The sequence below is a fragment of the Aspergillus bombycis genome, assembly GCF_001792695.1.
Source record: "Aspergillus bombycis strain NRRL26010 chromosome Unknown contig00068, whole genome shotgun sequence".
Taxonomy (NCBI): domain Eukaryota; kingdom Fungi; phylum Ascomycota; class Eurotiomycetes; order Eurotiales; family Aspergillaceae; genus Aspergillus; species Aspergillus bombycis.
In genome coordinates this window covers 96,856-118,850 of record NW_019170070.1, presented here as the reverse complement: position 1 = coordinate 118,850, position 21,995 = coordinate 96,856, and the positions used below count along the sequence as shown (strand labels likewise).

At 48.5% G+C, this 21,995-nt stretch overlaps 9 protein-coding genes across 9 annotated transcripts; 7 read left to right on the top strand and 2 right to left on the bottom strand.

Moving 5' to 3' along the window:
- Nucleotides 1-250: 250 nt before the first annotated feature.
- Nucleotides 251-4,552, top strand: ABOM_007168 (lanosterol synthase; the record flags this gene model as incomplete). The annotated part of the gene is made up of 6 exons (XM_022534297.1): nt 251-454; nt 523-986; nt 1,072-1,253; nt 1,325-2,516; nt 2,972-3,887; nt 3,962-4,552. 6 exons carry the CDS (start codon nt 251-253, stop codon nt 4,550-4,552), a joined length of 3,549 nt encoding a protein of 1,182 aa, XP_022387282.1.
- Nucleotides 4,553-5,048: 496 nt separating this feature from the next.
- On the bottom strand, nt 5,049-6,266 carry ABOM_007167 (PQ-loop repeat-containing protein; the record flags this gene model as incomplete). Its single annotated transcript, XM_022534296.1, has 2 exons — nt 5,049-6,159; nt 6,211-6,266. 2 exons carry the CDS (start codon nt 6,264-6,266, stop codon nt 5,049-5,051), a joined length of 1,167 nt encoding a protein of 388 aa, XP_022387289.1.
- Nucleotides 6,267-6,846: 580 nt separating this feature from the next.
- On the top strand, nt 6,847-7,989 carry ABOM_007166 (putative SIR2 family histone deacetylase; the record flags this gene model as incomplete). Its single annotated transcript, XM_022534295.1, has 1 exon — nt 6,847-7,989. The coding sequence occupies one exon, from the start codon at nt 6,847-6,849 to the stop codon at nt 7,987-7,989; it is 1,143 nt and encodes a 380-aa protein (XP_022387290.1).
- Nucleotides 7,990-8,426: 437 nt separating this feature from the next.
- ABOM_007165 (cyclin-dependent serine/threonine-protein kinase phoA) lies at nt 8,427-9,758 on the top strand (the record flags this gene model as incomplete). Its single annotated transcript, XM_022534294.1, has 3 exons — nt 8,427-8,660; nt 8,729-8,752; nt 8,850-9,758. 3 exons carry the CDS (start codon nt 8,427-8,429, stop codon nt 9,756-9,758), a joined length of 1,167 nt encoding a protein of 388 aa, XP_022387287.1.
- Nucleotides 9,759-11,795: 2,037 nt separating this feature from the next.
- Nucleotides 11,796-12,951, top strand: ABOM_007164 (putative cAMP receptor-like protein; the record flags this gene model as incomplete). The annotated part of the gene is made up of 3 exons (XM_022534293.1): nt 11,796-12,052; nt 12,118-12,319; nt 12,370-12,951. The coding sequence occupies 3 exons, from the start codon at nt 11,796-11,798 to the stop codon at nt 12,949-12,951; spliced, it is 1,041 nt and encodes a 346-aa protein (XP_022387288.1).
- A 772-nt stretch (nt 12,952-13,723) lies between these two features.
- ABOM_007163 (PMF1/NNF1 family protein) lies at nt 13,724-14,542 on the top strand (the record flags this gene model as incomplete). The annotated part of the gene is made up of 2 exons (XM_022534292.1): nt 13,724-14,106; nt 14,248-14,542. 2 exons carry the CDS (start codon nt 13,724-13,726, stop codon nt 14,540-14,542), a joined length of 678 nt encoding a protein of 225 aa, XP_022387285.1.
- Nucleotides 14,543-14,630: 88 nt separating this feature from the next.
- Nucleotides 14,631-16,397, bottom strand: ABOM_007162 (uncharacterized protein; the record flags this gene model as incomplete). The annotated part of the gene is made up of 4 exons (XM_022534291.1): nt 14,631-15,903; nt 15,992-16,133; nt 16,240-16,270; nt 16,332-16,397. 4 exons carry the CDS (start codon nt 16,395-16,397, stop codon nt 14,631-14,633), a joined length of 1,512 nt encoding a protein of 503 aa, XP_022387286.1.
- Nucleotides 16,398-18,056: 1,659 nt separating this feature from the next.
- Nucleotides 18,057-18,484, top strand: ABOM_007161 (uncharacterized protein; the record flags this gene model as incomplete). The annotated part of the gene is made up of 2 exons (XM_022534290.1): nt 18,057-18,107; nt 18,167-18,484. The coding sequence occupies 2 exons, from the start codon at nt 18,057-18,059 to the stop codon at nt 18,482-18,484; spliced, it is 369 nt and encodes a 122-aa protein (XP_022387283.1).
- A 1,245-nt stretch (nt 18,485-19,729) lies between these two features.
- Nucleotides 19,730-21,459, top strand: ABOM_007160 (NTF2 and RRM domain protein; the record flags this gene model as incomplete). Its single annotated transcript, XM_022534289.1, has 3 exons — nt 19,730-20,044; nt 20,116-21,099; nt 21,157-21,459. 3 exons carry the CDS (start codon nt 19,730-19,732, stop codon nt 21,457-21,459), a joined length of 1,602 nt encoding a protein of 533 aa, XP_022387284.1.
- Nucleotides 21,460-21,995: the final 536 nt, after the last annotated feature.

The following is a 21,995-nucleotide window of genomic DNA, read 5'->3' as shown; positions in this document are numbered from 1 at the left end:
TCAGTACTACTTACAGAATTGTACTCGTAAGATATCGATCAGTGCCTCGTGGTTCAGGCAGCAAGCGCTGCCCCTGATGACTAAGCCATCAATAGATCGACCAACCCCAGATCTATCATTCGGCGTTTTTTTTCCCCCATTCTCGTCCACTCCTTGCAATTGCTTGCTAGACGGTTCTGATCTCTCGGATTTTGGTGGCTTCTTTCAGGCTAGCTTATCCAAGCAAACACTGCTAGACACTCTAGCAGATATGGCCGATCCTGTCGCTCCGTGGAGAACCGCGGCGCAGGGCCATTTGACCGCCGATGCCAATGGAGATCCCAAAACAGACTACTCAAGGTGGAGATTGTTGGACGATGATGGTCGTCATACCTGGCATTACCTCGAATCCGATGAAGAGAATGCAAAATGGCCTCAGTCGGTAGCTGATAAGTACTTTTTGGGACTCCCTACGGTATTGTTTTCCAACCCTCGTCGTTGCCTCGGGCGGTCTTGTGACTTGTGATCCTGACTTCCCTGCAGGGACTCCCCAAGCTGCCACCTGCAAAGACGCCACTACAATGTGCAGAGAATGGCCTGGAATTCTTCTCTAAATTACAACTACCCCCAGGCAATTGGGCCTGTGAGTATGGTGGGCCGATGTTCCTGTTGCCAGGACTCCTTATCACCTACTATGTAACTAACACTCCAATCCCTCCGGAGTATGCTACTGAGATCAAGAGGTATCTTTTCGCTCGTCAGCACCCCGAAGATGGAGGCTGGGGTCTCCACATCGAGGCCCACAGCTCCGTGTTTGGTACCTGTATGAATTATGTCGCGCTGCGCTTAATTGGTGTCAGTGAGGACGACCATCGAATGATCAAGGCCCGTGGGCTACTACATAGATTTGGCGGTGCCATTTATGGACCTCACTGGGCAAAATTTTGGCTTAGTATTCTTGGAGTCATGGATTGGGACTGCGTCAACCCCGTTCCTCCCGAAATCTGGTCCGTTCTGCCCCCTTTTGCCTCGTTTTCCCCTTCACCTCCAGTCGATGATTAGTCCCCTTTGAGTACTGATATTTTACTTTAGGCTTCTTCCCGACTGGGTCCCATTTGCCCCATGGCGGTGGTGGATTCATATTCGCCAGGTCTTTTTGCCCATGTCTTACTTGTGGTCTAAGAAATTCACTCATCCACTGGATCCGCTTACCAAACAGCTTCGAAGCGAGCTGTATACTGAGCCGTACGACTCAATTAACTTCGCAAAGCACCGTAATTCGATTCACAAGGCTGACAATTACTATCCGAGACGTGGCTCTTGAATACGATCAACTCACTTTTAGTCAATGCCTGGAATCCCTACCTGCGGTTCCCCGCACTCGTGCGCCGTGCTGAAGAATGGACCTGGGAGTTGATTCGCATGGAAGACGAAAATACCGACTACGCAGGCCTTGGTCCTGTGAGCAACCCAATGAACATGGTTGCTTGTTACCTCCATGACGGCCCTGATAGCTATTCGGTCCGTCGTCATCGAGAGCGTCTAAATGATTATATGTGGGTGAAGAATGAAGGGATGTTGATGAATGGCACCAATGGTGTTCAGGCGTGGGATACATCCTTCATCACACAAGCTATCGTCGTTGCAGGCTTTGCGGATGATCCTAAATGGCGACCCATGCTCACAAAAGCCCTGGAATTCCTTGATAATCACCAGCTGCGGGAGAATGTACCGGACCAGGAGAAGTGCTACCGCCAGCACCGGAAGGGCGCATGGCCCTTCAGCAACAAAACTCAGGGCTACACAGTTAGCGACTGCACAGCCGAGGGCTTGCGGTCGAGTATTCAGCTCCAGGAAATACACAACTATCCTAAATTGATCTCTACACAGCGCTTAAAGGATAGTGTTGACTGCTTGCTACTCATGCAAAATCCTTCTGGTGGTTTTACAGAGTATGAGACCACCCGTGCATCGCCCAAGGTAGAGTGGCTGAATGCCGCTGAAGTTTTCGGTGGGATTATGATTGGTTACGACTATCCCGAATGTACCACTGCCTCCGTCACTGCGCTGTCTCTGTTCAGCAAGTTTTATCCCGATTACCGCTCCGACGAGATTACGGCGGCGAAAGAAAAAGCAGTCAAATACATCAAACGCGTGCAGAGATCAGATGGAAGCTGGTATGGATCTTGGGGCATCTGCTTCACCTACGCGGCTATGTTTGCTTTGGAAAGTCTCGCGAGTATTGGAGAGACCTATGAAAATAGCGATTATTCTCGTCGAGGTTGCGAGTTCCTCATTTCCAAGCAAAAGGAAGATGGAGGCTGGGGTGAATCCTACCTCAGCAGTGAGCGACATGAGTACACCCAACATGAGAAATCCCAAGTATGTCAGACTGCTTGGGCATGCCTTGCCCTGATGGAGGCAGGCTACCCGGACAAGGAGCCGCTTCGCAAGGCCATGAAACTTATGATGTCCCGTCAGCAACCCAATGGGGAGTGGCTGCAGGAAGCTATCGAGGGTGTTTTCAACCAATCTTGGTGAGTACTCTCTATCTGTATCATAGATAAGTTATGCTGACATGAGTCTAGTATGATTTCATACCCTAACTATAAGTTCTATTGGCCTATCCGCGCTTTGGGACTATACAGCAGGAAATTTGGCAATGAGGAGCTCCTGTAAAGGGGCTGGACCCGCCATCTGAAGGGAAACAACCTGGCCAATGTTTTATTACATGTACAAATAGCTTTTAATTTTCAGTTGTAATGAACGTTAACGAACAGTGAGACCTTCGATTCATGTGACTACATGTGACTGAGGGATGAACTCTTGCATCTGCTGACATAAGCCTCCCCCGCAGTCTCCAACCCAAATAGAAAGAAAGAAACTGAAGGAAAAGTGATGGAAACATCTATTGAACCATCCCATCACCTCAGAGCAGAAACAAGTCTTTGTTCTTCTCTGCTATAACTTCTGCCCCCCTCCCTGCCTCAAGTCCCCGCGCCCCAGTGCTAGGCTTACCGTACATACATCAAGCTGCGGAGCTCATAGCTCCCACAAAGCTAACTAATATGAATTCCGCAACACAGGGTGACAAGGCCCTCGCGACCTCCGATTTCCCTGGTGCTATCCGTTACTTCACACAAGCCCTGATCGAACTACCTCGCGCACCGCCATACTACCTCAAACGATCAACCGCCTACTCTCGAGTCAAACCGGCAGATGGAGGTCCCCACTCCCAAGCAGCGCTGCGCGATGCGGAGATTGCTCTAACCCTGGCGCGGGAACGTGGAAAGAGGGAGTTAATCTTAGCTGCTCAGATGAGACGTGGTGTTGCATTATACCAGCTTGGAAAATATGGTGATGCGAGCTTTGTATTCGAGATCATCCAGGGGAAAACCGGCGCGGGCGCGGAGAATACGGACAAATCAGACAGGATGAAGGATGCTATGGGTATGGCTGGTGGCGCTCGATCCACATCGAAGAATGGGTATGAGCAGGAGCTGCCTATCTGGATACTCAAGGTCAAAAGCAAGCTTAATAATTTGCCTGAAGGGGATGACAAGGCTGCTGTTACCATTGCGGAATATCCGAGTGGTGTACAAGTTCCGACCGAGAAGGAGCTTAAGAACCAGTTGGATACTCTCAAATCCGGAAAAGTCGGGGCTAGCAGCGCCCAAAGTGAGCCTACCGCAGCCGGCAAAACGGCCACAGGGGAAGCTTCGACGTCCAAAACGTCGGATAGCCAAAGTGGTGCTACTGGAAGCACCCCTTCCGCAGCTCCTTCTACTGTTCCTCCGTCTGAAAAGGTTCGGCATGAGTGGTACCAATCTAATGAGACCGTTGTTGTGACTCTCTACGTCAAAGGGGTACCCGGAGATCAAGTTGACGTTGAATTAAAGGATGAATCGGTAGGGTCATCTACAAACGGCCCTTCTCTTCCACAGATTCCAATCAATACTATGCTGACCATGCCTACCTACAGGTGTCTCTCCAATTCCCTCTCCCAGCTGGTGCTGAGTTTGATTTCACGCTTGATCCTTTGTTTGCATCAGTCGACCCATCCTCCTCCAAGGTCTCTGTCATGTCTACCAAGATTGAGCTTGTCTTAAAGAAACGCGCCCCTGGCCAGAAATGGGGTGCTCTCGAGGCCTCCGCAGACAACATCAAGCTTTCTGGTCGTCAAGCTGCCCTGGACCCAACTCCTGCCGGTAGTTCCGCTCCAACATACCCATCTTCATCCCGCAATGGACCCAAAGATTGGGATAAGTTGGCGTCGTCGCTCACAGCAAAGAAGCCCAAGCCCAAAGGCAAAGGCAAAGCCAAGGACGGAGAACCAACGGACTCAAGAGCAGACGATGCTGGAGACGAATCAGAAGGTGCCGACTCAGTTGACTCCGACTTTGACGGAGGTGACGCCGTCGATGCGTTCTTTAAGAAACTCTACGCCAACGCAGACGAGAATACCCGTCGGGCCATGAATAAAAGTTACCTTGAAAGTCAGGGCACCTCTCTAAGCACTAATTGGTCGGAAGTGAGCAAAGGAAAGGTGGAGCCTCGTCCACCAAGCGACTGATTTGTAACACTCTTGTATTTGATTTGGAGTTCAGCTGGGTCTCCCCGTATTCCCAGGTTAGCTGACGATGAAAGGCACTAACGGCGTTGTGGCCATTGTCGCTTCTAGCGGTGTCCTTCTTTCTCTTCCTCTTCTTCTTCTTCTTCTTCTTCTGTTAGGATAGCGTTTAATTTCTTGCATCAAAATATGCCGCAGAGATGACCCCTGATAAGTAACGATCTGGTTGGATATTATCTTTCATTCTATGTTTTGAGAGGCTAAAGTATCTGTATACACGAAGTTTAGAAAAACCCCAAACGCCTCCCACAATGAGAAAAAGCATAGCCTGATGCGCAAGACTAAGAAAGGAGAATAGTTGCCTTTTGAATCCCCACCTCTGTCCGTGACGCCACCCTTGAATTTCAGTCGAAGGCAAATAAGGACAGACAAAAGCAAGGATGAGCAAAAAAAAGAAAGACCAGAAACATAGCATGGCTGCTTGTAGGAATGAACGGAATCATCCCCTCAAAGTTTCCTCACTAGTTCCCTCAGTCTCGCCGTACCCATTGTCTTGATACAAGAAGAATTGCACAAAGATGACCATGTCCAGGAATAGTGTTCCTAAGCTCCCGATTAACCAAGATAAGTTCACAAGTATATACCGACCATACAGGGCAGCAGCTTCGCCAGGTCGACATTGGCTGACTCTTCCTTGGGTGTACTCCCCCTTGCAGACAGGGGAATAAGCAAGTATAGAAAGAACGTAAGTTAAGTTGCCAATACAAGCGAAGAGGAAGAATAACAAGGATACACCATCCGTGGACTTCCGTCGGTAGTTGAGTAAGATCTGGGGCAGACGAGATCCAAGGTACAGGGCTGCACATAGGTAGCCGAATACTTGACCCAGGATATCGAAGGAGAGAGACCCGCTGTCATCCTGTTTATCTTCGCCTTTTGATGATCCAGGGCTGACATACCAGCCAAGTACACCGGCGGCACAGACTAAGACAACGGTGGAGAGTTTGAATAGGGCGTTTTGGAGGGCGGAGAGTCTGCGCACAGGACGTACCTCCTTCACCGAGGGTTCAACAAAAGGTGTCACGGGAGAGAGGTGTGTTCCATCCACGTTGGAGTGGAGAATATCCCTGAAGGAGGTTGCGGAGTGTCTCCTGTGGTTTTGATGGTGTGGGAAGGGCTGTTGACCGGACGGCCCTGGCGTTGGGTATCCGTTTCCCGTGTGCTCTTGGAGCTGCGCCTGGTAGGAATGATCATTCGCCTTTGCGGATAGTAGAGTTGTTCGCTCTGATACCTTTCCAGGAAACGAAGGCTGGTCTTCGGCATCTGATTCTTGGAGGCGCGAGCTCGGTGGTGACGGTTCATCGCTCAGGGTGAATCCTCGATAGTAGAAACACTGGCCTAACAAGACAATATCGGCGAGCGTGTAGTACACGGCCAAAATGATCATTGTCGGCAGGACGCCTTGCAGGACAGCCCCGAGGATATTGAATACATCGCCCGCTAACCAGATAACAAGAAAGAGAAGTGAGAGGCCATCTGCTGATCCACGACGGAAATTCTCTATGATCTGGGGAGAAAATACAACAACCCAACACGCAATGGATATGGATCTAATCAACATTAGTTGGTTATCTTTTACACCTCCTCGCCCAGACACATACCCACAAATACCGCTGAGAGCTTCTAGATCTATATTACCAACTGGAGGTTGAAACATATCTAACACGAGTAGAGGGACGAATTGGGTGATCCACCCAGTTCAGTCTTAGGCTACTGATGGATAAGAAAGAAAAATCTCGACTTTATCATGGAATTCCACAATTCTGTGAGGGCAAAAAAGAGGGCTTGAGAACGATGACGCTCGAAGACTCTGTTCGGCGATCACGTGGTTACAAATCCGGGGTAGTCGAGGCTGCACAGACCACCTTTATAATCCAGACTCCTTTCACGAGCTAAACCCTGTTAATAGAGCATTGTATATGATACTATAGTTGTCGAGATGTAACTCAGCAAGCATAGAGACACACATGCATAAGAAATGCTACCTTCCGCAGCATGTCATGAAGACAAAACCCTGGTCAGGTGATCCTTTGCATGAGTTAGGGTATGTGTTGGATGAGTCAGCTACTATCAATGACGGCATTTGCGATCAGTGGCCAACCCAACAAACAGACCTACTGATATTGTCCCAATGATACCCCATGGAGTTACAGTAGGTTGAGCAACTAACGGCAGTCTCTCTCAAACATATACATTCTTTTTTTCTTTCATCAGTTTCGGCCAACTATGCGGCTTCAATGACGACTCCGTCGATCAGAATCCCATTCACCGGCCCGCTGCCGCCACCAGTAATTGTACCGCCATCTGCTCATACTGTTTCAGGAGCTATTGATGCTCTGTTGTCATTTTTGACTGCTGCTCCGTCACCCTACCTTCGTGGAGTTGACGTCGGGAGGTATTCCCAGACTGTTCTCTTGACTGGTGCGGGAATCTCGGTGGCATCTGGCTTGTCCGATTATCGAGGAGAGAACGGCACATACGTCACAAACAAAACATATCGGCCTATTTATTTTCATGAATTTCTGACACGGCATGAGTTTCGCAAGAGATACTGGGCTAGGAGCTTTGTCGGCTGGCCAGGACTTGTGAAAGCAAAGCCCAACTCAACGCATTGGGCTATTAGGGACCTTAGCGCGAAGGGATATCTCAGCTCCGTAGTGACACAAAATGTCGACTCTTTCCATCCAATAGCCCATTCGAAACTACCAACCATCGAACTTCATGGCTACTTAAGATCGGTCGTCTGTACCAGCTGTCACAATCAATTCCCTCGAGACGAATTTCAGAAGTCCCTTGAAAAGCTCAATCCAGCCTGGGCAGAGTTTTTGGCCAAGATGGTTGACACCGGGGCTCTCAACACAAATAATCCCGAGGAACAGCGACGGAAAGGTCTTAAGCTTAACCCCGATGGAGATGTGGATTTAGCCGAGGCGCCCTACTCTACGTTCCGATACCCGTCTTGTTCTACATGTTTAGAGAAACCTCCTCGTCTCCGAGATGGCACGCCGGCTAGGGTAGAGGTAGAAAGCGACGGTGCATGGCTACCATCTTCGACTGCTGGAGTTTTGAAGCCTGCGGTCATTATGTTTGGCGAAAACATTCACCCAGCAGTGAAAACGGCTGCAGAGGAGGCAATTGATGACGCAGGAAGGCTTCTCATCCTTGGAAGCAGTCTTGCCACTTTTTCAGCATGGAGGTTGGTCGAACGAGCTCATAAAAGGGGTATGCCCATAGGCATCATCAATATTGGAGGGGTCCGAAATGAGTCGGTCCTCTTTGGGAAGATGGAGCCGGATGCCCCTCATATTCGTTGCAGTCTCAACTCCAATCTGATTTTGCCCCCTGTTGCTGCCCAGCTCCCCTCTCTTACCCACGCATGAAATTATTCTGTCTGGATGTATTAGGGAATTTCCCGTGATAATAGAGTTGTATAGAACAGATAGAGTTGTGTGTTTTTTTGGGGGGGTTGAACGTCCCAGTCATCGCTATTGTTTACTCCGTGTAAGCATGCCTGACTTTCCGCTGATGATGTAGAGGATTAGAGGATTCGTAGTAATACTAGGGCAAGTGCTATCTACTACTAGTAGTATATATACCTTCGTATTAAGGTATAATTGCAAAGCGCTTAGCGCTCCGCCAACCGTACCTTACATAGCCGCCGGCAACTAGTCGTCGGGTTACAGCATAACTTGTAATGTGATTTCGTACGGTACGGTAACCACCAACCTCAGCTCAGCACCCTTTTGGCCCTTGTGGTTATCCGCCGCGGGGCTCAAAAATAAGGCTCCAATTAAATGGGAACAAGGGGATCACGGACATGGACAATCACAGCAGCTTAAGAACCCTGAGGAACCCTCACTCACAACAACAACAACAACACCCTACTTCTACTTATCTGGACATTATTACGACACTTGTGTCTCCAAAGTCATTTCTTTTCAACCATCAACGCTCGAAACCCCCGCCGCCGAAATCCCCAACTTCGCACCCTGTTGCGTCGCTGACGATGGATAAAGCGCAGCAGCCTAGCTCTTTTCAGCAGCTGGAAAAGGTGCGCGCTTCTTTCCTTCTTCATATATGCAATCCGTGGAGGGAAGTGTGTAACTAACCCGCCTCTAGCTTGGAGAAGGAACGTATGCCACTGTATGTTGACCCCGGGGTTACACCACTCTGACCTTTTCTCCGCAACCGTATCGCCCGGTATCAAGTTTCGTGCTTTTGCTCATACAGACGGTCGCAGGTATTCAAGGGCCGGAATCGTCAGACTGGCGAACTAGTGGCTCTGAAGGAAATCCATCTCGATTCCGAGGAGGGGACGCCATCGACGGCCATTCGAGAGATATCATTGATGAAAGAACTTAAGCATGAGAGCATTGTTTCGCTTTACGACGTCATCCATACCGAAAACAAGCTGATGCTCGTTTTTGAATATATGGACAAGGACCTGAAGAAGTACATGGACACCCGAGGCGAACGGGGACAATTAGACCAGGCGACGATCAAGTCATTCATGCACCAGCTCCTCAAGGGCATCGCGTTCTGTCACGAGAATCGAGTCCTCCATCGCGACTTGAAGCCCCAGAATCTCTTGATTAATAAAAAGGGACAACTCAAACTAGGAGACTTCGGTCTTGCCCGGGCTTTTGGCATTCCCGTCAATACCTTCTCGAACGAAGTAGTGACCCTATGGTACCGCGCTCCTGATGTCCTCCTCGGCAGCAGGACATATAATACAAGCATTGATATTTGGTCTGCCGGGTGTATTATGGCGGAATTGTACACTGGCCGTCCGCTGTTCCCAGGCACCACCAATGAGGACCAGTTGCAGAAGATCTTCCGTCTCATGGGAACGCCGTCAGAGCGCTCGTGGCCGGGTATCTCTCAGTTGCCCGAATATAAGCCTAATTTCCACGTCTATGCGACACAAGACCTAGGCCTCATATTGCCCCAAATCGATCCTCTCGGGCTTGATTTGCTAAACCGGATGCTCCAACTACGACCAGAGATGCGAGTTAGTGCCCACGACGCACTGCAGCACCCGTGGTTCCATGATCTGCCTCAAATGCAGGCACAGCTGCAGCAACAACAGCAACAGCAACAGCAAATGTCCGGATATGGAGGGATGGTTGCTTCCCAGCAGGCGTATTAATGAAACAGGGCACTTGCCGTTTCGTTTCCGCTTCTTTCCTTTCTTTGCTCTTTTTTTTCTATCTTTTCCCCCTATCATTTTTGACAGAAATGACGAGACGACGGGTCTGTTTTAGATTGGGGAGGGAGCATGGCGTTATACCTGAGAACAAAATTCGCACTAAATGCTTATACTGGTTTGTTTATCCGGGATGCACAGTTCGTTGTATGGCCACGCACAGTGATCTACTCCACCATATTCCGAATAGAGCACCATACTGGTACTTTGCCATTATTAGGATGTCTATACGACATGGCATATGAATCGCGGTAGTTTTGGCCGAAACCCTACAGTTCTTGTTGAAAGGAAGGACCGGGTCGATGAATGAGGGCTTAGCTACCATTAGCCATGCCTTTTTCTTTGTTCCCCTTCTATCTCTTTTTCCATTATTTCTTTCCCTTATTATATCGCGGCTCACCGTGATCATACTCGATTACCTGACCGATGCTTGGGGGCGTGTTTGCTTTATTTTTTTATGTTCTTTGTGAACCCCTCTCAAGGGCAATTGTCTATTGGGCAAAGGCTGGAGTCAGCGAGGATATAATTCGAGACATGCTTGATACACACGTCCCTTTGTTCTTGCAACAACCGTGGGTCATATGCCCACCACTAGTTATGTAAATGCTCTTTGTTTCATGTGGATCACAGGGCTTTCGTGGCGTTCATTTGCCCGTACCTTTTCTTTTTTACAGTCGGACTTGGCCTGGTACATGCACACGGGATCATCCTTTCTCTATAAATATTAGTTGCTGCACTAATGCAGACATAGCTTATTACAGACTAGCTAGCACCATGGTCACTTTCTGCATTTCCAACCCTGGAGATATAACCGTTGTACTGCGTACTAGTAGGAGGAGGCTTATTGAGGGTGGAGATGCATGGGGATCCTTTCGGGATTTAAAGGCCGGATCAACTCTGGGGTGATGTCACGCAAGGGACTCTCCTAGGGGAGTATACGGTGAAGATATCATGGATATATACGGAGTATATATGTTTAATATACCTATGTTCTTTCTATGTACACTTGTGCTTCGGAAAGACAGGAGTAAAGAGAAAAGACTGCCACGCACTGCAAAGGCCGCGAATAAACTAGGGGCAATTACTTTTTATTAATCTTGATTACTATTATTATTATTATTGTTATTATTTTCTCTTTCCCTTTCTTTTCCCTTTCTTTGGGAAGGTTGGGTTCATTCTGGAAATAAAAAAGTTACTTCCTACCAACGGAAGAACCATAACCTTGCAACTAGGTAGTGCCCTACAAGGTGTGTGACCAGTCCTCCTCGCAAGAACTCCTATCTCATACTATAGAATTTTGATTGAAGTTTCTTTCTTTTTCGTTTTAGGTATTTCTTTATATATCCATATATATCATTCAAGGACCGGTTGTGATAGGGCGAAAAGTATGAAATGGAAAAGGTTAGGTTTTCCCCCCCCCCCCCATTACTAGTATGCATATACTAATGGAACCCTTTTTCGGAACAAACTTTACCAGCGTCCAAGACCCAAAGGATCCCCTTCATTCTCCCTCCTCCACAAATGAGCGTTCGTAGAGTACAGACCGATGCGGAGGTGAGAGGACGGCTGCGGTTCCATCTACCCCCAACTCATCAAAGGTGGAACCCTCGCTGGGACCCTCTGCTCCCTTTGTCTGGCTGTGGGCGATTTCTCCACATACTTTCATGTCGTCATGTTTTAAAGAGGACTGTGCCCCATATATGATACTGTGATGCGATGTATGTACCTCCGATACACGTCAGATCTTTTACTCCCTCTTGGGCATCCTCGCCCGCAGAGCTAGTCCTGTTCTTCCTAATCAATCAATTTGCTATATTGCCCCTCGGGTGATAGCTGGCAAAGGGGCTTTGCTCGTCCCTACGTATATCTTAACGGAGTTGGCTTCTGTATAGCTACTTGGATTGTGGCTTTCTGCGCGTGATACCCAGATACCAACTTTGTCTTCGGGTTCGCTTTCGGGTTCAGCATGGTCTTTTCGCAATGTCTCTGTCGGAACAACAACTATACGCCATCTCAGTAACCGAACGGGTTTGCTCGGCCGTCTCTCTAACCGGCACCACCGTCATTGTCGTCTCCTTCCTTAGCTCGAGTGCTTTTCGCAAGCCCATCAACCGCCTGGTGTTTTATGCTTCTTGGGGCAATCTGATGACCAATATCGCAACCGTCATTTCTCAATCAGGCATTCACATGGGGCTCGGTAGTCCCCTATGTCAGTTCCAAGCCTTCCTGATCCAATGGTTAGTCCGAAGAAGCCGAGAGACAAAACGGTGGTTCACTCAACAAACTGCTAATGCCGTGACAGGTTCATGCCCGCCGATGCCCTATGGACTTTCGCCATGGCCTGTAATGTTTACTTAACGTTCTTTTACAAATACAACTCCGAGCAACTGCGACGGCTAGAGTGGAAATATCTCCTCTTCTGCTACGGACTACCTCTCATCCCCTCTGTCGCGTACTTCTTCATCAAGACCAAGGCCCGGGGCAAGGTCTACGGCTATGCGGTGGTAAGTGACCGAACCTAGTGAGATAGACAAGTCCTCACACATAGCTGTAGCTCTGGTGTTGGGTTTCGCAGACCTGGGACTGGCTACGGATCGCGGCCTTCTACGGCCCAGTCTGGTTCTTTATTGTTTTGACGTTGGCGATCTACATCCGCACTGGTGGTGTCATCTGGGAACGACGACGCCAGCTGCGGCAGCTTGACAACCTCGACTCGGCAGATTCCTATCCCAGGTATGAAGGCGAGCCGACCGCAGAACATTATGAGGGTTTTGAGATGCGCGATACCGAACGCCCCCTCGAGTCTACCTACACTAGGGCAACAACGGAAATCCGCGTAACGAGTGAAATTACACGCTCCCAACAAGGGAATAATCACCCAACTGTCGAAGAACTGTGTAACCCTGTATCCCCATTCTACAACCCGTACTCTGTCACCATCGAGGGCGGCTTCGTGAGCAGACACTCCAGCGGCCTCCCGTTGAAAGCAATGAAACATTCTCATTCGGAGTCATGGTCCCGCCGCCGCGCAATGTCCGACACAAGTACGGCGGCTTGGGCGTATACAAAGTACGCGATGCTCTTCTTCATTGCCTTAATTGTCACCTGGGTTCGTAATTACTATGGTCAACTCTAGGTGAAATCATGGCTAATGATTCCAGGTTCCTTCGACGGTTAACCGGGCATATTCACTTGCCTATCCTAATTCATACAACTTTGCTCTGAACTATGTATCGAGCTTTGTTCTTCCGCTCCAGGGATTTTGGAACAGTATTATCTATATGTCCATCTCATGGCCGGCTTTTAAGGCAGTTTATTGGGACATCAGGAGAGGCAGTCTAGTGAGAGACCCCGGATGCAGGGGTGGAGTAGACTATGAAGGACATATCGGACAGAATTATAGCTCAAACGACAGCGTTCGACGTTTGACTCGCTAGTTCCAATGATATTTGACTGGGCGATATATAGTTATTCGAAGATCATGGAGTAAGTCGGACGCATGGAGCCGATAGATAGCAGGTAGATGACGTGACCGTCAAGTACTATGCACGTGTATATAGGGAGCACAAATCCCACCATCGACGTCAGCGTCATGGCGATAGGGATAGTGATGGAATGATGTAGTGTCAATTAGCCCCATCCAACAAGAGACTAGTAATCACGCATATCTTGCCAAGCGAAGAGAGAGAAAGCCTGGAGGAGGTACTCCGTACAAACGGCCGATAAATCCTGAGGACCCACTGCGGACCTAAGCTCATCATGTGACTGACGCGTTTCTTGTAGACATTGGCCCTATACCTTTCAAACCAGGCTTACCAACACAACACGCTCACATACGCCGACCAGAAGACGTAACAGAAAAGGCGGATAGATTGGACTAAACTGGACGAAGGAACAAAACAAAGAAAATGGCCGAAGACAGCAGCAACAATCTCAATCCCTCCAGACAAGACGCTTCGCCCTCTCCGCCCCCACCAGCGCCAGTCCCTCTAACACCCGGCCCGCGCGCTACCGTCCTACAGAAGACATTCAACCAGGCATTGTTGCGTACATTGCGAGCAAATTCCTATGCCAACTTCTCCGGGTGCTTTCCCACCCCTGCGAAACATGTTCCGGCTAGTCTAGAGTCGGTTTGGAGACAGCTGAATGCGAAATTGGAGGAAAGTGCAAGGGCGGAGTTCGAAGATATTGTACACGAGAGAGATGCGATAAGGCAGTTGAATGAGTTAGATAGGTTGATGGGGGAGGCGAGGCATAGGAGAGACCGTGGACAGGGACAGGGAGATGTTGCGTATGGCTTTCCTTTTTCCTTCTCTTTTGTCTTGGTTGTCTTTTTAGGTTTGGAGAGGAGGTGGCCAGGAGGGTTCTTCCTTTCATCAATCTTGGGAGGGGGTTTATCATGAAGCCAACTTTTCGCTAACATCTCTTTTAGACCCCATACATTAACTCCGGAGGAACTATATCGCGCACGTCTTGCTCCGCATTTACAGGAAGCTCAAACAACTTTGAATGCGAACATAGAGTCTGTACAGAGCGAAAACGTGGCGTTGTCTCAACGGATCCAGTCTCAGAGATCAGAGATTGAGGGTCTGCTGTCAAGCCTTGAGTCTGTGGTTGCAGACTTGGAGGGCGCTGCGACCGCTGCTACGCAGTTTAGTATGGAGAACAATCTTCGTAAGGAAGCTTTACAGATGGAAGAAGAGGTCAAAGCTAGATCGGATATATGATTGGTAGCTAGATACGTGTTGTCTACGACATGCAGAACGTCACCATGCGCGAAAGAGCTGCCTTGCTGACCTGATAAATGGGGCAGATTTACGACAGCAGTGCTTCCAAATCCCGGGGGCTTAGCCACCCGTCATCCACCACATCTTCTGCGACAATCATAAGCTCCTTAAACGCGGTGGATTTGAGCTGCTGCAATTTCTCTTTCTTGCCTTCCAAAGCGGCCGCCAGGGCTTCCTTACATGTTCCATCACGCTCTTCGTCTGCATTCCCATCCCTCCGTGCGAGAGCTGCGGCGCCTCGGTAGTATGTTTGAGCGTTCCGAAGGAGAACAGCGGCATTTTGTTGAGCCATGGTGTATTCCCACGGAGACATGCCGAGTCTCCACCTGTTCATCTCTACGTCTCCTCGCGCAACATGAATTTTGGGCAGGTTATCTGCATCAGGAAGTTGGGCAGCCTTCATCAAAGCATCCAAAGCAGCCGATAGTGATTGCCACCGCAACAATAGTGACTTTGTAAACACCTCATGGTCATGCGAGGGAGGCAAATCCGTAACGGCTGTGTTGAACGACGTGAGCGCATCTGCTTTGCTGCAGAGACCTTCGGGATCCGCAGAGAGGTCTAGATTAGGACCAAAGACACGTGCGATTTCTGTTTGATACGTTTCGACCTCGATTCGCCCGCTTCGGTACAGCACCTCGTTCAGAGCGCAGGTAAATTTGGCACGGGCCAAAGATGCCTCGTAGTGTCTGCTAGAACCTTCAACGTATGCAGCGATCTTCTCTTGGAGCAAGTCTGCAGAGGATTCTTCAACCCAACCAAGTCCGACTCCGGGATTAAAGGTAAGCAAGTTGCAGAGGGTTGTGAGCGTCTCCAACTGTGCCACCGCTGTGTCAACGAGGGTATCCTTGGTCACTGGCTCAATCACAGCAGCCCATTGCTCTTGTTGATCAGAAGACTTCAATTCGCCTGCATGCTCTGTGCTTTTCTGCATGGTTTGCTCTTGCATTTCTCCCTGGCTTGGGCCCACATCTCCAGACTCCATCAATTTGATTTGTTCCTGCATTTCAGTATATCGCATCTCTTGAATAATGAGACAACGTTGGAAGAGCTCTATTGCCTCCTGCAGGTATTTGACTGCCCGGCAAAGTTGTGCGTCAGATGGATGTTTGGTGTCCGTGACTACCTCGGCAAGGCTTGTGAGCACTTGAGCGGTGTTAAAAAGAGCATCCGCATTGTCTTGATCTAGATTGAGGGCCTCCCTGTGGGACTGTAGCGTTATGTTTAAAATATCTACTAGTGGGGCAGGCAGTTGTGCAGCCAACTTGGGGTGCTGGGTGATTTCATATTGAACTCTTGCCCTTTTTGACGGTAAGCTTATGTCGCTGATTGCAATGGCATGCCCACTTGTGCATCAAACAGTGAGGATAAAGCGGTCTGCTTACATACTTGTTGTATGCCAAGTCAACTGCATGAGGATGCCTTTTCAGGCCATCATCATAAGTTGCAATGGCGCGCATGAAAAAGCGCATAGATTTTGCTGCATCACCGGCTCGCCATTTTTCGCCAGCCTCTTCCTGTTCGACGCCAACTGCATATGTTTAGCTATGGCTGCATCGATGGTGGATTAAACAGTTTCTATCCGTCCAAAGACATAGTAGGACAGTGGTGCAAGTCTGGGGTTCAGAAAGACTCACCAGCTAAGAACTCATCTGCAGTCTCTGGAGCCTGTCAAAAATGAGCAAGCGTATGGGTAAAAGTGAATATCAAAATGCTGTGAATACGGTACCTGTTGAGTGGTTTTCCTTTTGTTCTTGGCTTTGGATTCTTTCAGAAGAGACTTTGGCTTCGGCATTTTTTACACTAGGCAACTATTCTTGATTGATTTAAATCAAGTAACGATCTCAGAAGGGGTTTACTGAACTTAGAAATCAGAAAGTCCCGTGAATGCTTGTAGTTCTGGTGTGTTTTTATCGTGACCAAGCGTTCGTGGGAAAGAATCGGGTGATCTAAGACCGCTTTCTACACCGCTTATCGTCACTTACTGGAGGTAATTCCAGTGTATGTAATACTATGTATAACTAACCAACTCAGCTAGAAATCCATGAAGTCATGGCAGGGGCGAACACCCCGCTGTTGGTTCTTAACGCCGACTTTTAAGTTGAAACTATTTAGTTTGTTTCCAATAGTCTTAACAGTATGGGTATCTTATCAAAGTGGATATGTTTCATTGCACGGACATATTGTACTCATATGTAGTTGTATGTACATACAGCAGTATATATAAGAGTACTATGACCACTCGTATCCTGTTCTGCACCCCCACCTGAAGCTTGAAGGCCAGTATGCATAGATGCTCAGCTTCCAGTTTCCACAGTAGTCGAGCCACGCGGGTGCAACAGAGGATCAACCCGCGTGGCTGCTTCTGCACGTGGCAGTCTAATCAGATATATCTATGCACTGTTGCTGTTGAAAGAAGGTCGGCCTTTTGCTTCAGATACTACGTAAAGCAACGAAAAATTCTCGACTCAAACCCATCCCTTTGGTTAGTAAAATAGACTGTGGTATCCCCCTTGGTCTTCGTTACTCTCACACATGCACACAGAAAACTCCCTCTGACTTAGCCGAAGTTCCTCTTTTTCCTTTCTTCATTTTTTATTTTATTTTATTTTTATTTTTTTCGATACCTGAAACGGGTGGTCAGCATTCTTAAGATTTTCATTGCAGTAGCAAATGATTATTATATCTAGTTTGACGGAGTGTTTAAGATACGAACGAATCCTTTATGTATTAAACCGTCATTCCTAGGCTAGGTCAATCGATCATTGATTTTGGATTGATCTAAGCAAATTTGAACTACGTATCTTGCTTTGTTGTAAAATACCCTTAGAGAAAAAGAAATAAAAGAAAAGACTAAAATAAGAAAGGGAAAGGGAAAAAAAGGAAAGAGAGAAGCTGGTCAACGGCCAACGATTCCCGCGTGGCCGACTTTAATCCTCTTGAGACGTAACAGAGAGAGACCCACATTGTCATCCGTTACCTTCGGCTCTCCTGAATCCTCTGCTGCATGTTACTTGGTCTACAAGCGCGCTCTCTCTCTCCCCATCTGCTCATTTTCTCATTTTAATCCTCTCCCAGACATTTTTCTTTTCCTCTTTCCTTCTCTTTTAGTTTCTAGGTCGGCCCGCGATACACTCTATCAGCATCAGAGTCTGACTCTGTATTTTCAGGTATGTTTTAACCGACTGTCAGTTTTGTCGCTCGCCCCATACTATCTCTGCAGTCTAATTTATTCCCGCTTACTATCATTTACCCCTTATCCATTTCAGTACTATCTTCTTCTATTTATCGTGTTTGCGTTAATCCGAGATAAATTCTCTACAATGTACTAACCTCGGCAGGCTACTACCTGAGTAGTTTAGCACTCGTCTGCCTGCTCTCGATTCTCAAGCACAACCACTCATTGCTTTCGGCAGTCGGCCTACAAGGACTTTATCACAGTACCAATATTATCATGGCTAGACATCAATCGCTTGACTCTGAGAGACCGATCATGGCCCCTTCTGTAGGTTCACCGGTTATTCTTCATCTGCGACGGACCAGAATCTCTGACCATAGGCCTAGGCCCGAGCGTCGAAAAGATTTTCGACCGTAAGCGGAAACCCTTCGATTGCTTCGTCAGGCACCATTGGAAGTCTACCAAGCGGCGATCCTCGTTTGGCCGAATTCCATCACTTGCGCGACGGGCTGGAGCGCCTGGAGAACAAACCTCTTCAGAAGCAACGCTTCGTCCCTACTCCCGAAAAGAGCGATAACTTGAGCAAGCTGGCCCTGAGTGCGAAGGTGGAACGAGCTCTTGACCGGAGAATGACTGGCCAGGATGCTGTCATGCGCAAGCCAGTTTTGAACGAGAAGGCCGCTGCTGAGTCTACAAGCTCGTAGACGAACTGTGGTCTACCCCATAAGTTTCGTATAAACACACTTTTACTTGATACCTATTTTTGGTCCTTAGTATTTTTTTGAGCACCTGTTTCTCTGTCCTCCTTTTGTTTGCCCATATTGCATGCTCCGCGGCTTTCTTTGCTGAACCATGTGAATGAGTTTCTGTATCTGTTATGCGTCTTCGTTGATGAGAAGCCTGACCTCTCATATCCCTCATACCCCTCTTCCAAGCCAGCTATTTGTTCCCGATGTTATGGTTTTCTTTACATTCAATGCGGCCTTCTGATGGAATCTTCGTCTCCGATGAGTGTAATTACTTACTCAGAAATGACAATAGACCTTAATGTGATTGATGCACGAATATAGTGCTTCGTTGATGATAGTCAGTGATCCTTTCGATAGAAGCAGTTTCAACATGCCTCAGTGGATGGTTGCAAGTTCCGATCTGGCCCCTTGGATCCCCCTACAGTCGGATGTAGGAGCTGGAATTCTATTTACATTGGCTACTATACTAACGGATGATTCACCCAGTATGCAGTGATGTAAACGGAATGTCCGATGGAGACCCACCGGCAAGTTAGGCAGGCGGTAAGGGAAGGAAATGGGGCGCTAAGAGGCGCCGCACTGCAACCGACCTTTCAAGTCCAAGTCAACTCATTTTGCAAACTGCTAAGCATCCCGTCGCTTTCCCTCTCTTTTCCTCTTTCCTATCCAGCTGTTAGCTACCCACCTACCACCTTCTTATCCCATTCTACTTTCGATTATTCACCATTCATCGGATTTTTCCTGTTGATTACCTTCTCCCCATCGATCTTCAACGTGTTCAGTTCCTTTCGACTATCTTCCCTCTTTTCCGCCTTCTTCGCAAATTTGATCTGATTGGAAATCGCACAAGAATCTTCCTCTATTTCCCTCTTGCACCACTACGACGCAAACGCTTTAACGCAGACATTCTCCTTTACTTTCATCTTATTGCATCTATAAGGGTCTATTGGTTTTCTTTCTAGCATTGTGAGAATTGATCTTCCCCGCTCTTTTTCCCAGCGATACACTTGGCCTTCAATTACTGACAGACATGGGGGGTTAGTCAAGCGAACGAGGAAAAGTCACTAGATTTCTTAGCCTCTACTCATCATCACATAGAGGCTCATTGCTCCTATACCTCTACTTTCTACCTGACGACACCCTAGACCATCTCTGCTTCTATTTCCCATACCGACCTTAAACAGCTTCTTCGATACCACAATGGCCGATACTCAAGCCCCTGTTAACGGCAATTACCCTGTACCCCACGCCTATCATGACTCTTACAACCATGCCCACGCTGTTGCCAACAATGCCTCGAATTTTCAGCCAGCGCAATCTACCACTCCCACTAATGTCCCTCCTAGTGAGCAGAAGAATGCGATCTCTAAGGACGAGGTTGGTTGGTATTTTGTTGAGCAATACTATACCAATATGAGCCGTAGTCCGGACAAGTTGCATCTTTTCTACTCTCGGCGCTCGCAGTTTGTCTTTGGAACTGAAGCAGAGTCGGTTCCCGTTGCTGTGGGCCAGAAGGTGAGTTCACTGTCTTCACTCCTAGGTGTTTTCTTCCATTGGGCTTCATTGACTTTCCCCTCTCCGCCTAGGCTATCAATGAGAAAATAAAACAGCTTGACTTCCAAGATTGCAAGGTCCGTGTTTTGAACGTCGATTCTCAGGCTTCATTTGACAACATCTTGATCTCAGTCATCGGTGAGATCTCCAATAAGTCCGAGCCGTCTCGCAAGTTTACCCAGACTTTCGTTCTTGCTGAGCAACCTAATGGATACTATGTTCTCAATGATATCTTCAGATACTTGGTTGACGAGGAGGATATTGTGAATGAGGAGCCCGCTCTCGCTGCGCCTGCCGAGCCTGCCGAGCCTACCACAGAGCCAGCTGCGGATGAACCCGCACAGCTTGAGACTGAGAGTGTCCCGACTGCGGAGCCCCAAGATGCCAACGAAGTCACAGTTGCCGAGGTGGACGAGAAGCTTGAACAGGTGGAAGAAAAGGCCGAGGAAAAGCAACCGGAAGAACCTGCACCTCAGGCCAACGGAACCGAGGCCCAGAGCAGCGAGGATGTTCAGGAACCTGTCGCCTTGCCTGAATCTGAAGCTTCTAAGACGGAAAAGCCTGCGACTCCGGAGCCTACGCCTGCCCCGACGACCCAGAAAGAAAATGCTGCTCCGGCCAAAGAGCCTGCTGTACCCGCCAGAGCTGTACCAAAGACCTGGGCCAACATTGCCTCTAAGTCCGGTGCTACTGCTCCTGTTGTGCCTGCCATCCCCGTTGCTCCTGTTAAGCCCGCTCCTGCTACCAGCTCCGCCCAGTCGGTTCCTGCCCCCCCTGCTGCGGCTGCCACACCTACTCCTGCTGCTGAGAGCACTCCTATCCAGCCTCCCTCCAATGATGGATCTGGCTGGCAAACTGCTGGTCACGACCATAAGAAGACCCAGCCTCGTGCGGGTGATGACCAGAACGTCATGGCTTATATCAAGAACGTCACCGATAAGGTCGATGCAAACTTGCTCAAGCAGACTTTGTCCCGCTTTGGAAAACTCAAGCATTTCGATGTGAGCCGCCAGAAGGTAGGTTCCGCCGTGAAGTCTCAATTACTCGGGAAGGAGGAAACTAATTGCCTTTAGAACTGTGCTTTTGTTGAGTTCGCTGACCCTGCCGGCTACACCGCTGCTGTTGCTGCCAATCCGCACCAGATTGGAACCGAGCAAATCTCCGTAGAGGAACGCCGTTCTCGTACTAGCGCCTATGGGGGAAATACCAACTATGGCGCTGGTCGGGGTGGCTCTGGCCGTGGTCGCGGTGACCGTACCGGCAGCCAGGGCCGTGGTGGCTTCCAGCGTGATGGCCGTGGTGGCTTCGCTCCCCGTGGCCGTGGCGGCAGTGGCAATGTCAATGCTAAAGCCCGCAACCAGGCACAGACTGCTTAGAGCAGATCACTACTTCTTCCTTCTCTAAAACGGAGAGGCGGGGAAAAATAAAAACAAGAATAAACGAAAATAAAAGAAAACTACCGGAATCAGGGTGAAGATTATTCACTGCACGCTGTCTTTTCTTCTTGACCCTATACTTCCTCTTCTTTATTTCTCCTTTCCCCCCTCTCCTGCTGGTCATTCAACTCTTAGTCCTTCATCCTGGCCCGCAACAGCATACAGGTTCAGATGCTTATGGTGACCCAGGACATGTATTACTCCCTCTTATTGATAATGACATGTGTTATGTGACCCATTCATCTGTCACACTGCATATTAGCGGTTGGAAAAGTTGTTCTTTCATATCTCATCAACAGGGCTTTCTTTTCCTTATTGGTTTGTGCTTTCATGACTTTTTGTCTCTGTGAATGTGTTGTCATGACCTATTCAACTATTTCTTGCTTCTAGCATAGCGAGCTACATGCCCGTATTGTTCTCTTAGGGTCTTATTTCTATTTTGTTTACGGTTGTTCCAATCTAACTTCTTTTCTTTA